Below are 12,184 nucleotides of genomic sequence, written 5' to 3'. Positions count from 1 at the left end.
GGATTCTGTCATGAATGGATAGATATCAGAATGTGTGTAGCATCATCCTATGTTACGTGTACATGATCTCATTCATACTTAATAACATACACAGAAAACAAAAATAATTGCACAATTGTGCTCATTTGCACATAAAACACTGTAGACATTACAGAAAGGCACACACACATGCACGCACGCACGCACACACACACACACACACACACACACACACACACACACACACACACACACACACACACACACACACACACACACACACACACACACACACACACACACACACACACACACACACACACACCAGGTTTGCTAAATCAATAGAAAATGCTTTCCTAAAAGGTGATTACAGGAACAGTTCAGAAATTGATAAAATAAACTCTCTGTATTTATAGTACAAGGGCGGGGATATGAGAAGTCTGTTGTGCTGTGAGAATATAATGGCTATATCTCTTTGGGGGAGAGGGTGATACGATACCCCGTACAGATACAGAGATGAACGACATTTTCATTTTCCTTTTAGTTTACTATTTTCTACACTCTCAGAGTTAAATTAACACTGAGATCTTTACTGTGTACAGGATGGACGATTATGGGCTGGCTGCCCTTTGAACGGGGAGACTTCTATTGAGCAAGGCTACATAACTAAATGGAAGATGCAGCAAGGTATGTACTATTTATGGGTCTGAACAAGAAAGACAATAGAGGGTATGCGTGTGACTGTGAGTCCGTGACATCATCATCATACCCGAAAGTTACGCGGGAACGCCTACTGAGTGGCAAAGAAACAACTTCCTGGCCTTGACAGCCCATTCATCCAAACAGAAAAGTCCTATCTGATTGCATTACACAGCGTTAAACAACGTTAAACTCACTTTGCCACTTGATTTGCCACTTAATTTATGCATGCGCATACCCTCTATAAGGGAAGTGGCCTGGGTGTGTGTTTTGTGGACCACACTGCTAGTCTGCTACACTGCAGACGTGCAAAATATCAACAAGGACACTCCATTTAAGAATTTTAAGTGGAATTAGAATTAGTTCAACCATACTATTTTCTGTGGGCCTATTGCCCACTAAGAATTTGAATCAAAGTTTATCCCTACATTCCAGGATTTGTAGTAAAAGGTGGTAAATCACAAATATGAAAGATGAATGCAATGATACAATACGAGCACAAGAAAAGACTGCCGGTAAACATGATTACAACACACATATGGATGGATATAATGTAGGAACAAACGGCAAGCATCAAAAGTTCTGGGAAGTTCAATAGCTATTTGCCTTTTATAAGGTTTTAATGAACAAAACAAATCTTGCAGGAGAAAAGCAGCAGACAAAAGAAACTAAACAAAAGAGCTTGAAGAGTGAACAAGGAGCATCTAACGATGGCTTCTGAAGGGGGAGCAAGTGCTATAGAAGCTAGGTAAGGTGAGTATTGACAGAGAGAGAGTACAGTGAGCACACTGCAAGGCATAGGAGATTGGTGGTTTTGTAGGAAAAGGCTTCGCTTTAAATGTTTTTAGCGTTGAGACTTTGTTTCATGTTATACACTCAAGACAGAGGGGCGCGCTGCTGGCTTCCAATAAGAGCCTACACGAGAACATGGCAAGCAGGTGAGATGTTTGGAGCATGGGAAAAATGTCAATGTCTGCACTTGCTAGGCTAAGACAGCATAAGCAGTCCTTAGGAGTACTGCTGTCCACAGAGAGTGGCAGCCTGCATCTGTCCACACATGGGCACAGTGCCGTCCTGACTCTGGCCTTCCACGTCCATGTCCATCAAGCTGGGCTTCGCTGTGCTAGCACTGCTGTCCCCTGAGCCCAGCGGACTGTCACAGCTGCTGCCTGGGGATGAACTCAGGGTCCGGGAGAGGGAGCCCATCTTCCAGGGGTCTGCTTTCACCCGTGCTGGGGTGGGTCTGGGTCGGGGAGCGAACTCCAGTGTCTTGGGCCTCTCCAGGGGGTTGATGAGACACAATGGATCCGGGTCAGGGATGGGCGGAGGAGGGGCTTTGCGTCGATGCACCACTGGAAGTATGGAGGTGGGGTCAGGAAGACGAGGGGCATCTGTGTTTTCCTGTGAGCCTACGGAGGTACAAGAGAGATTCATATTTAAGTTGGTTTAGTAGGTTGAAGGAACAGATGGGGAAAATAATTATTTGTTGCAAAACTGTAAGAGGTATGAGTAACCCCATGAAATCAGAGATCATGAAATGTTCAATATTGTAAAACGGTAGGATTCTGAAACATTTTTTTTGTACGTGAACTATTGTCTGTGTAGTATATGTAGTATGTTGTTGTGTATGATGTGTTTATGGCTGTGTTGGACCCCAGGACTTGCTTAAGCAAGTGCTAATGGGGATCCATAATAAAGTCAAGTCAAGTCAAGTCAAGTCAAGTCAAGTCAACGAAGGGACAATAGTCAGAATGGACAGATTAATCAGAAGGCTCTAAAAATATAAGCCTGTCAATAGCCCCAGCCCAAGCCCCTCACATTTGTGTGTTGTGACAGAGGGTACCCCCATTGGAGGAGGCATGGGCATGCTTCCATCTGAAGGGGTCCTGCGGTGTCCCAGGGTTTGGGCTCTGGGTCGTATTGCCCCGTCTGATGGGGTGCGTCGGTGTCCCCTGTTCAGGGCCATGGCAGCAGAGATATGGGTGGGGGTTAGAGACTGGTTGGGCTCCTTCTTAAAGCTCTCTGCTCGTAGGTCTAGGAGGGGGTTGAGGGAAGGGGGGGGGCCAGGGGGCGCCACCGGCAACTTTATCCCTGCTGCAGGTGTGGAGGGGAAATCTTCCAGGTCGGAAGGCAGTAGGGATTTGGTAGAGTTGCAGTCGGACAGCGACGACAAGGAAAGGAGTGTGACAGAGGGAGAGGGGTCCATGCACGGAAGGGCAGAGTCATGGTTACGGGCGAGGGACAGGGAAAGGTTGCGGCTGGGTGGAGAGGTGCTGCGTCTGAAGCGTCCCGTCCGCTGGAATAGACCCTCCTTCTTCTTGCGCTGCTCCTCCCGGAAGTCTTGCTCATCCTGAAGTACCTACATTGACACAGCAACAACACAGATTGTTAAGATAATTACCTCCCTCCCTCCCCAGGGACACACATAGCTTTGTAATGGAGTGGTTGCACCACTCAAAAATCACACCCGTGTGAAGTGCGGGTGTGATTTTTATACATCATCATACATCATCTCATGAACAACTGGATTTATGTGATTGGTTAGCCGATTTGCTCGTCTACATATGACGTATATGACGTACATTTTCCTGTCATTGTCAATGGCATTTAATCTTTGTGTTGCCACAAATCTACGTCATATTTGAGGCACATATGACCTAATTTCTCCTCCCGCGTTAAACATTTGTAGCACTGCCCCTTTAAGGGTAGCGTATAAAATGGGTGACCATGTTTGAGGCCTTTTGAGTGTTTGTTGGGGACCTGGCTGGAAGCATGAGTTGTACAGCCTAGTACTTGGTAAGAAAACCTCAAACAAATGTTGCTTTCATAATTCATTTCATTTCATATTTGCAGAGTTCGGCAGGTGTTTTGTGAGGGGGAGCTGGGATGCTGCCAGACTAGTCATTAAAGGGTCAATAGAGTTTTTGACATGAGGGACATGCAATTAGTCAACTGCCTAATTTATCTTCTGTACTTCGAGAGCCTCCAGGTCCTTTCCCGGTTTAACCACATCAGTGGGAACCTTGAGTATATTGACTGGATAGGTTTTGGTATTTTGATCTATTTTAGTCATTTTGCTATATTTTGTATAATTAATTTGTATTGAGGGGTAACCAGATGTATTATGTGATCTATTGTAGGAGAATAACTAACCTACAACCTTTCCCTTTTTAGCCTGTCACTTCGCGACAAAACAAATTCACAGAATGCAGCGAATCAGGCTGCAAACCAGGCTAACCGTGCCATATTGTATTTGAGACTGTGCTTTGTTGTACCATAGTGGTGTTGAGGACATAGGCATACTGGGCCTTTAACTAATATCGCATGGTTAGGATTTGTTTTGCTGTGATTACTTTAATTACTTTATTTGCTTGCGTATTTATATTGTTTTGATTGGTGTATGTTTAGTTTTTGAGGACCCAGTAGGCACTAAAGCCTTCACCCTATATCACCTGCCCTTGGGCTCAGTCCCACTTTTGGGATCATGATTTCCCAGCTAGAATAACCCCTTTTCCCTTCTGTATTTGAACTTGAATATATGTTGAATGAACAAAAACACTTTTGTTACATCAGCCTCTGGTTCTGTTCATTCTGAACCTGTACCAACTTTACCTTGTTCAGTTACATTGTCCAATATACAGTATATGGCTAATCATTGTGTTTGTAGGATGCCTCACTCCTATTTGTGACAGTGGCGTAGTAGTCATTTCATAATATAGCCCTGCTCCACATGGCAGAAAGGTTTTTGTCCTGGCTCAAGGAAGAACTGATTAACTTTTCGTGGCTAGTGGCTGTGGCCTGACACAAAATTAACATAAATTTTGTGTCAGGTTAACAACACCATGCACCATCCATCTGTTTTTAAGAAGGTTGCATCATGGGCCTGATTAAGTGGGCCTGATTACTCAATGTTTAAGTTCATCATCATGATGATCTATTGACCAAAACGGGACATGGCACCAGAAACACTGGCACTTGTCTTATAGACAAACTTTGTTTTACCTTGGTGGAAGTCTGTGCTCTACTCAGGACAATTTCTAGTTTCAAATGAATATACCATTACCAGTGGTGGACAGTAACTAAGTACATTGTAGTAGTACTTTACTCGAGTACATTTTTGGAGTATATGTATTTAACTAGCCTGGCCCAGCCAAGCATGATTTCCGGTATAGAGGGGCAGGTGTCGGCTGGATCAGGTGGTGGATCCCTGGTAGAAAACAGTGGAGAACACTAATATTCAAGTATTTAACTTAATATATTAGATTTATATTGTGATACTTTTACTGCACTCTACTAGTCAAAGACAAATATTTCACATTTTTGACTACATTTCTATGATGGCTGTGAAGCACTTTTTCTTCTAAAATGCAATTGGCCAATTGACCATGATACTATGATATTGACCATGATGCTGACCATGATAGTATGATCCTGACCATGATACTATTAAACTGACCCTAATACTGACTATTATACTGACTTTATACCAGTGGTGTGTTCTACCATTATTCGCTATATACCGGGCGGTATGTAGTATTCCGTACCGGGAAAAAAGCGTATACTGTCTACTAATCATTTCATCCATTGACCACGCACAAGCGTATAGCCTATACGTGCGTATGTTGCGCAGGGAATCATTATGGCATACCGTCTGAAAAACCTGGACTACAGCACTGCATGATACTGAGTCTGGCAAAACAGACAAACCAGAATATGTAATAGCATAGGACGATGCAAGGATGATATCATCTCTACTCCTCAGAAGATCTCTTCCCAGGGCCGGATCTACCTTATGGGCACTTTGGGCACGTGCCCAGGGTCCACAGAAAATTTCCCTGCTAATCCGAATGAAATAAATGGTGTCTAAAAAGATTAGTGTTTTATTGTTGGTGAGAAGGGCAGCTGAAAAGTGCAACAATGCGCTAGATTGGCTGTCACTCTGGGGGGGGTAGGCGACCGGAAATAGGCCAATATAACGGCATAAAACTGCCCCAAAACGGCTCCAAAACAGCAAAAAATTCGAGCTTCAGTGCCCAGGGGCCCTCAGAGGTGTTAATCCGGCCCTGTCTCTTCCTCATACCATAAAAGCAGAAACTAATAAAATGCTATTTTGTATATAATTGGGGTGGTTGTATTTGGTCTCTCTGCTTAGCTGTTCTATTGATACATTTAGATCCTGTGTTGGACACAGACTTTGACACTTGTTTTTCTTTTTAAGATTCTTTTGGCTTTTCTGCCTTTTATACAGTATAGTGGAGAGGAACAGGAAACGGGGAGAGAGAGAGAGAAACGGGGAGAGAGAGAGGGAAACGGGGAGAGAGAGAGGGAAACGGGGAGAGAGAGAGAGGGAAACGGGGAGAGAGAGAGGGAAACGGGGAGAGAAACGTCGGGATCAGAATTTGAACCCGCTGTACACTGTCAGGCATTAGAGCCTGTATGTGGTATGCGCCTGGACCACCCGTGGGTTGTGACCCCTCGGGGGGGTCGTCAAATTATTTGGAGGGGTCCCCAAATTATAAAAAAATATATATATACAATTTACAATTTACAATTTAGGCATTTAGCAGACGCTCTTAATCCAGAGCGACTTACATTATACATATATATATATTGTTTTGCAACTGAATGGCTGGAAAATGGAAATGAAAAGTTTACATAGTACATGCATACATTTCCTTAATGATTATATCTGGTTTCAGTATTCATTTATGATATCTTTTCTCTATTATTAAGTTAGTTAGTTAGTTTGTATTGGGGTGGGGCAGGGCGAGGGTCGCGACTCGCGATACATGGCCAAAGCATTTCCGGGGGTCCCCAGCCAAAAACATTGAGAACCCCTGCACTAGGCCAGCAGTCGCCCCCTTGTTTCTTGTTTGATACGAATTTTGACCTGAAGGTCAAAAATGTATTTCTACCCAGAGCAAGCAGGCATTTCAGCACTTCCGCAGGAAACTATAAAGTTACTAAGTGCAGCTTTAATTATTATCTGAAGACTGAAGGGAATATTTCCAATTACTCACTACTTTCATAGTGAGCCATTCATACTCTCAGTGTCTTTCTTATCTTCCCCCTCTTTTAATTGCTATTTTCTATGTACCTGTAATTTCCCCAGCTGTAGTAAGTCCTGTCCCAGGGCCACAGATCCTAGAAGAGAGGCACAGCCTAATAGCAGCATATCACTCTTCTTCCTTTGGCTGCAGCGACGCAGGGAGTCCTGGTGGCCCACTCCTGTCCCCAGGCTTCCAGGTCCCAGGCCTGCATCCTCCACCGCGCCATTGCTGCTGGGGTCTGAAGGCATCACAGAGCCTGGCGATTCCTCAAGCTCGCCACATTCCTCTAAGGAATTGGAAAGGAGAGTAAGAGTAGAAAGATCAGTAGTGAAGACACTAGAAAATCCAGTGTTCATTTTGTGTACATGGGAGAAGCAACCCATACCTTATTTTAGTGAATAAAGCTAATCTGCACTGGTAGAGAATACTGGTAGAGAATACAATATACTGTAACGCAATTGCCATGATCGGACATGATTTTCCGAAATACAAACATGTATTTTTAATGGGCGTGGCTAGCGATTCAGGGCAGGAGCCAGGCTATGATCTTCCTCGCTCCTTTGGGACATTCTTATCCTGTGGTTGGGTATACGGTGACCCAGTAGTGGACTGTGTGACAAGAGGTATTGCATTAACCTCAAGTGGAAATAACTTGTCTTTATACATGCTCCCTGTGTCAACAGTACAAATATTGGCATGTGGAGGACCTAGGTTCAAATCCTATCTATCTATCTATCTATCTATCTATCTATCTATCTATCTATCTATCTATCTATCTATCTATCTATCTATCTATCTATCTATCTATCTATCTATCTATCTATCTATCTATCTATCTATCTATCTATCTATCTATCTATCTATCTATCTATCTATCTATCTATCTATCTATCTATCTATCTATCTATCTATCTATCTATCTATTATGGAGAAATAAACCCAGACAGGGTGTTGCAAACAATAATTTGACAAAGTATAACAAAAGTTCAATTTAAAGTGGCATCAAGGTAGAATGCTGTGATTGACCAATGAGAATTGAGCATTCAACCAAGATGTGTAATCATTATTTATAATATTTTATTTCATGTTCATTGATTTAAGGAAGATTATAACGATGACAGAGACTCACCCATTTCATTTAGGCTGGAGAAGGCAGCAGTCATGGGTGCATGTTTGGGGGACTTCCCCAGGTTCGGGGCACTGGATGACCACACCTTGCACCCTTCTCCCAGTGACTTCAGTCTATGTGGAGAGAGACCGACAATGTTAAGTACGAACACCTCAAATTCAAACCGATTATGAAATAACTAATTAACATTGATAAACATAAATAATCAACATTGGCCCGGCCTGTCCATAGGCGTGGTTCTCAAGCTACATGTTTTTTTGTGGCTTTCACCTTTTATTTTATTTTGTATGGAGGGATGACAGGAAATGGGGAGAGAGATGGGGGGTGATGTGCAGTAAAGGCCGTTGGAATCGGGAGTCGAACCCGCAGCACTCTGCCAGACTGGTGTGAATGTGTGTGAATGGTGAATGTAATACACAATCTCTGTAAAGCGCCTTGGATAAAGGTGCTATATAAATGCACTATTTACCATTTTACGATGTCACAGCCATCGACGGTAGCAGTTAAAAAGGACCAGTGGTGTAGTCTACCATTATACGCTCTATATATAGTATGCGGTGCAGAGGTTTTTGAAAAAAAGCCCATACCGTCTGAACCTGGACTACAGCACTGAGCAGGATGTAATGGTCATAACTTTGATTGATTGAATACTTTTACAGTTTGCAAAAAAAAGTACAGTTTAATACAAATACAATGATGACCCTAAACCAAGAAAGCACTATGGCTTATTTCCATTAGGGTCCTGTGTATTCAATTCATTTAAACATTTAGTGACAGACAAATATATAACAATACTATGTAAGTGCTATTTTAGAGCGGTTTTGAAGGAGAGTAAGGATCAACACTTTTTAACAACTGTTGGTAGGGCATTCCACATTTTGGTAGCATAGCAGTAGAACGAACCCCTTGTTTTTCAGCCAAATCTGGGTTGAACGTGATTTGTGGAGCACAACTTTGGCTGTGTTTCAGAGACTGCTCAGTGTTATGGCTTCTAATGAAACAAATGTAAAGGGTAGCCATTTTCTAAATACTAAATACACATACTTTTCCTCCCCGCCCACCCTCTCTCTCTGGTGGGTGGAGCTAGGACCCCATGTGCGTCCTTTCTTCTTGCTCGTAGACAGGTCCTCCTTCTTGCATACAGCACTACGACCCCATGTCTTACTGCCATCACTGGGAGTCACTGAGGGACAATTAAAATATAACAAGTATTCATATCACTGGGAGTCACTGAGGGACAATTAAAATATAACAAGTATTCATATTACTGGGAATCACTGAGGGATAATACAAAATATTACACTCGGTGTGCACATTCCGTGCTCATACACACAAACACACAAAACTGTGCATTCCGGGCCCATTCCGAATCGCTGTGTTCCGTGATTCTGAAATGTCACTCGCTACTCAGCGCTACTACTGACATTTTCAGATCCACGGAACGCAGCAAATCAGGCTGGAACCCAGGCTACCACACACACACACACACACACACACACACACACACACACACACACACACACACACACACACACACACACACACACACACACAGAGCTGTACTTACATCTTATGGCTCTCAGTCTTGGCATGACTCCTGGGCTAGCAGGAGGGGTGGTACTCTCATTTCCTTTCCTCTTGTCTATACTTGGAGATGCCTGTACTGTGATCTTATGCTCAAAGCCTGGTACCAGGAAAGCAGAAAATTAAAGAGAAATTTAAATATCGTGTCAGAAATATATTATTTACAAACCTCTATATATGTAAGAATCAATTACATTTTACAAGATTGCCAACACTGGATGTGGCGGATTTTACACATACATTTTTAACAAATGGGCACATAATTAAACTATCTTAGGGATTATGATGAGGGTGAAAGGCTTTTATTGTATGAATGATTGATGTTTGCCTTTTGCTTCACATTGTTCCAAAGACCAAAAAGAGGGGACCCTGTGAGATGAGAGTTATCATATCAACTCTGGTGTGCTCAGAGTTTCTAAGTTGACAACAGCTCAACAGCAACAACAGCAACAATGCTTGTAGTTCTCCATGTTACCCACCAGAGGGCAGGCTGATACAGTTGCTGTCTCGGCCTAGCTTAAGCAATCTGCTCTTCTTGAAGTGGCCCTTCCTCTTCTTCACCCTGGGTTTCTCCTGGTACATCTGATGGATGATGATGTTGAGTTCTCGCTCCACAATGTCTATCTCTCTCTCGGCCAGCTCCTGCTCACGCCTCTTCAGTTGCTCCTCTTGCTCTTTCTGCTCCTCGGCGGCCCTTGCCAGCGCCTCCTCCCATGATCTCAGTTCCTACACCATTAAAGACATTAGGATAAGACAGGAGCAGGGATGCAGTGCGGAGAGGAGATGGAAGGATAGGATATGGAAGTATAGGAGAGGAGATAATGGAGAACAGTAATGGAGAATAATTCTATGAGATGTTGGCAATACTAAAATGACACCTCTTCAGGCAGAGAGTGTGTTGCTATGGTAATTCCGCATAAACACCTCTAGTGAGTGAGGGAGAAGACTCCTTCATGCTGTGTGACTTCACCATTTAAAGGTTAGTCTGTGTTTTCCATGTACTGAAATATTGTTCCATGTACTGAACATTGTACTAGCACAGCGGTTCCCAAACTATTTTGGCTGTGCACCCCCACTTACCTCCCGACCTAGCTGACTGAAATGGAATATATGAACATTTTTTGAGGGGCCATTCATTGTCAATCCCTATTGACAATGAATGGAGAATTTGACGTCATAGTCTCTGAGCAAATAGGCATAGTGTCTATTTTACATAGACACATATATGCACATATATGAGCCTGAATATGGCATATATTCTGCATATACTTGCCATATATTGGCATAATGTTATAATGTTCATATATTTAAGCACCATTAGTCTTTTCATCCCTAGGAGGTGCTCGCACACCCCAGGGGGTGCACGCACCACAGTTTGGGAACCCCTGTACTAGCATATGTGTTACACTATTCCTGACTCCCCACCTTCTCTTTGGCCCTGAGTTCATCAAACATCTGCTGGATCTCCACTCTCCAGTCTTCTTGTAAAGAGTGGAAGGACTCCAGGGGCATCTGAAACATGGCTGACTTCTCGATTGCCAGTAGCCGCATCAGTATATTGGTGAAGGAGGGTCTAGTGCGGGGGTTTGGGCTCCAGCACTCTGGACAAAAGAGAAAACAAAGAAATAGTGTCCAAAAACCGTCCAAAAACCAGACTTCTCTTCACACAACATAGTTCTGTGCCCGGCCCCCTCTGCACTCGAAACACCATGGAAACGCGAGGCACTGGCACCATATTGAGCCACTCTGGAGCTCCTTCGGTGCTGCTAGAAGCACTAACATGCTAACTGTGGGGCATCGAAGATTTTCCATGTAGGTCCAAATATCGCCTAATTGCCAATCCAGGCGCGGATGGAGAAAAGATTCAGAGAAAAACACTGCTAAAGATCGTCGTTATAACAGGAGTGAATGGAGGGGACATTTTTGGATTGCCAACCATTGCGGAATGAAATCGTGCACAAGGACACAAATTGACACTTTGAAAAAGGTCGTCAATACCATCATGGGCATGGAAAGAGAGTAAATCAACTCGAATCAATTTTATTTATAGACCCACCAATTCCCCAATGAGCAAGCACTTGGTGATGGCAGCAAGGGGAAAACTCTCCTTTAATGGGATGAAACCACAAACAGAACCTGACTTTGTTAAAGGGTGAGATAAAGTAACATCTAGCATGCAAAAACTGTAATGTAAAAACTGGAAACCCATCAAGAAGTCGGCCTAGTGTGAATGTCACTGAGTCATTCTGTAAGTAGAGACTCACTGTTGAAACTCTAGCTAGTAATGGACTATTGATGGAGGGTACCGTAGACTGCAGTGTGGTGCCCTATAGTGAGTTGACAGTATCCCTGGCTGCCACACCTGCAAGAGGATCTCCCATCTCACACATCAGTACATCCCCCCCCCCCCCCCCCCCCCACACACACACACACACACATCCACCTAAAAAAACTCAGTCCTCACCCCACAACCCTCCACTTGATGCCTACGCACTTCACCAACACCAACCTTGTTGCCATGACCAAGCTCTACACACCATGGGCTACCGGGCCTTCTGCTCTACTGCCCCATGTCTGTGGAATCATGCCCTCCCCGAACACCTGAGAGCACCACAGTCCACTGATGCTTTTAAAAACATACCTTTTTAACAAAGCATTTATTCTTGGGCCTTTTTTTCTATTCCCTGATTTTACTTTAAGTAATTTGATCCTATAATACTTTAATTTGATCCTTTTTCCTAGT

At 43.5% G+C, this 12,184-nt stretch overlaps 1 protein-coding gene across 1 annotated transcript in view; it reads right to left on the bottom strand.

Annotated features, from left to right (window-relative positions):
* Positions 1-310: 310 nt before the first annotated feature.
* The window catches only part of map3k10 (mitogen-activated protein kinase kinase kinase 10), a 37,374-nt gene continuing 25,500 nt past the window's right edge, over positions 311-12,184 (bottom strand). The window contains exons 5-12 of the mRNA XM_079513422.1: positions 10,867-11,042; positions 9,921-10,167; positions 9,425-9,541; positions 8,902-9,040; positions 7,858-7,970; positions 6,776-7,014; positions 2,497-3,037; positions 311-2,087 (exon numbers count right to left, since the gene is read on the bottom strand). Coding sequence (XP_079369548.1) covers positions 1,687-2,087; positions 2,497-3,037; positions 6,776-7,014; positions 7,858-7,970; positions 8,902-9,040; positions 9,425-9,541; positions 9,921-10,167; positions 10,867-11,042 — 1,973 coding nt within the window. The 3' untranslated portion in view covers positions 311-1,686. The remainder of the gene's footprint in view (positions 2,088-2,496; positions 3,038-6,775; positions 7,015-7,857; positions 7,971-8,901; positions 9,041-9,424; positions 9,542-9,920; positions 10,168-10,866; positions 11,043-12,184) is intronic.

Source organism: Electrona antarctica, assembly GCF_951216825.1.
Source record: "Electrona antarctica genome assembly, chromosome: 11".
NCBI lineage: Eukaryota > Metazoa > Chordata > Actinopteri > Myctophiformes > Myctophidae > Electrona > Electrona antarctica.
The sequence above is the reverse complement of the archived record's forward strand: the minus strand, read 5'-3'. Positions and strand labels throughout refer to the sequence as shown.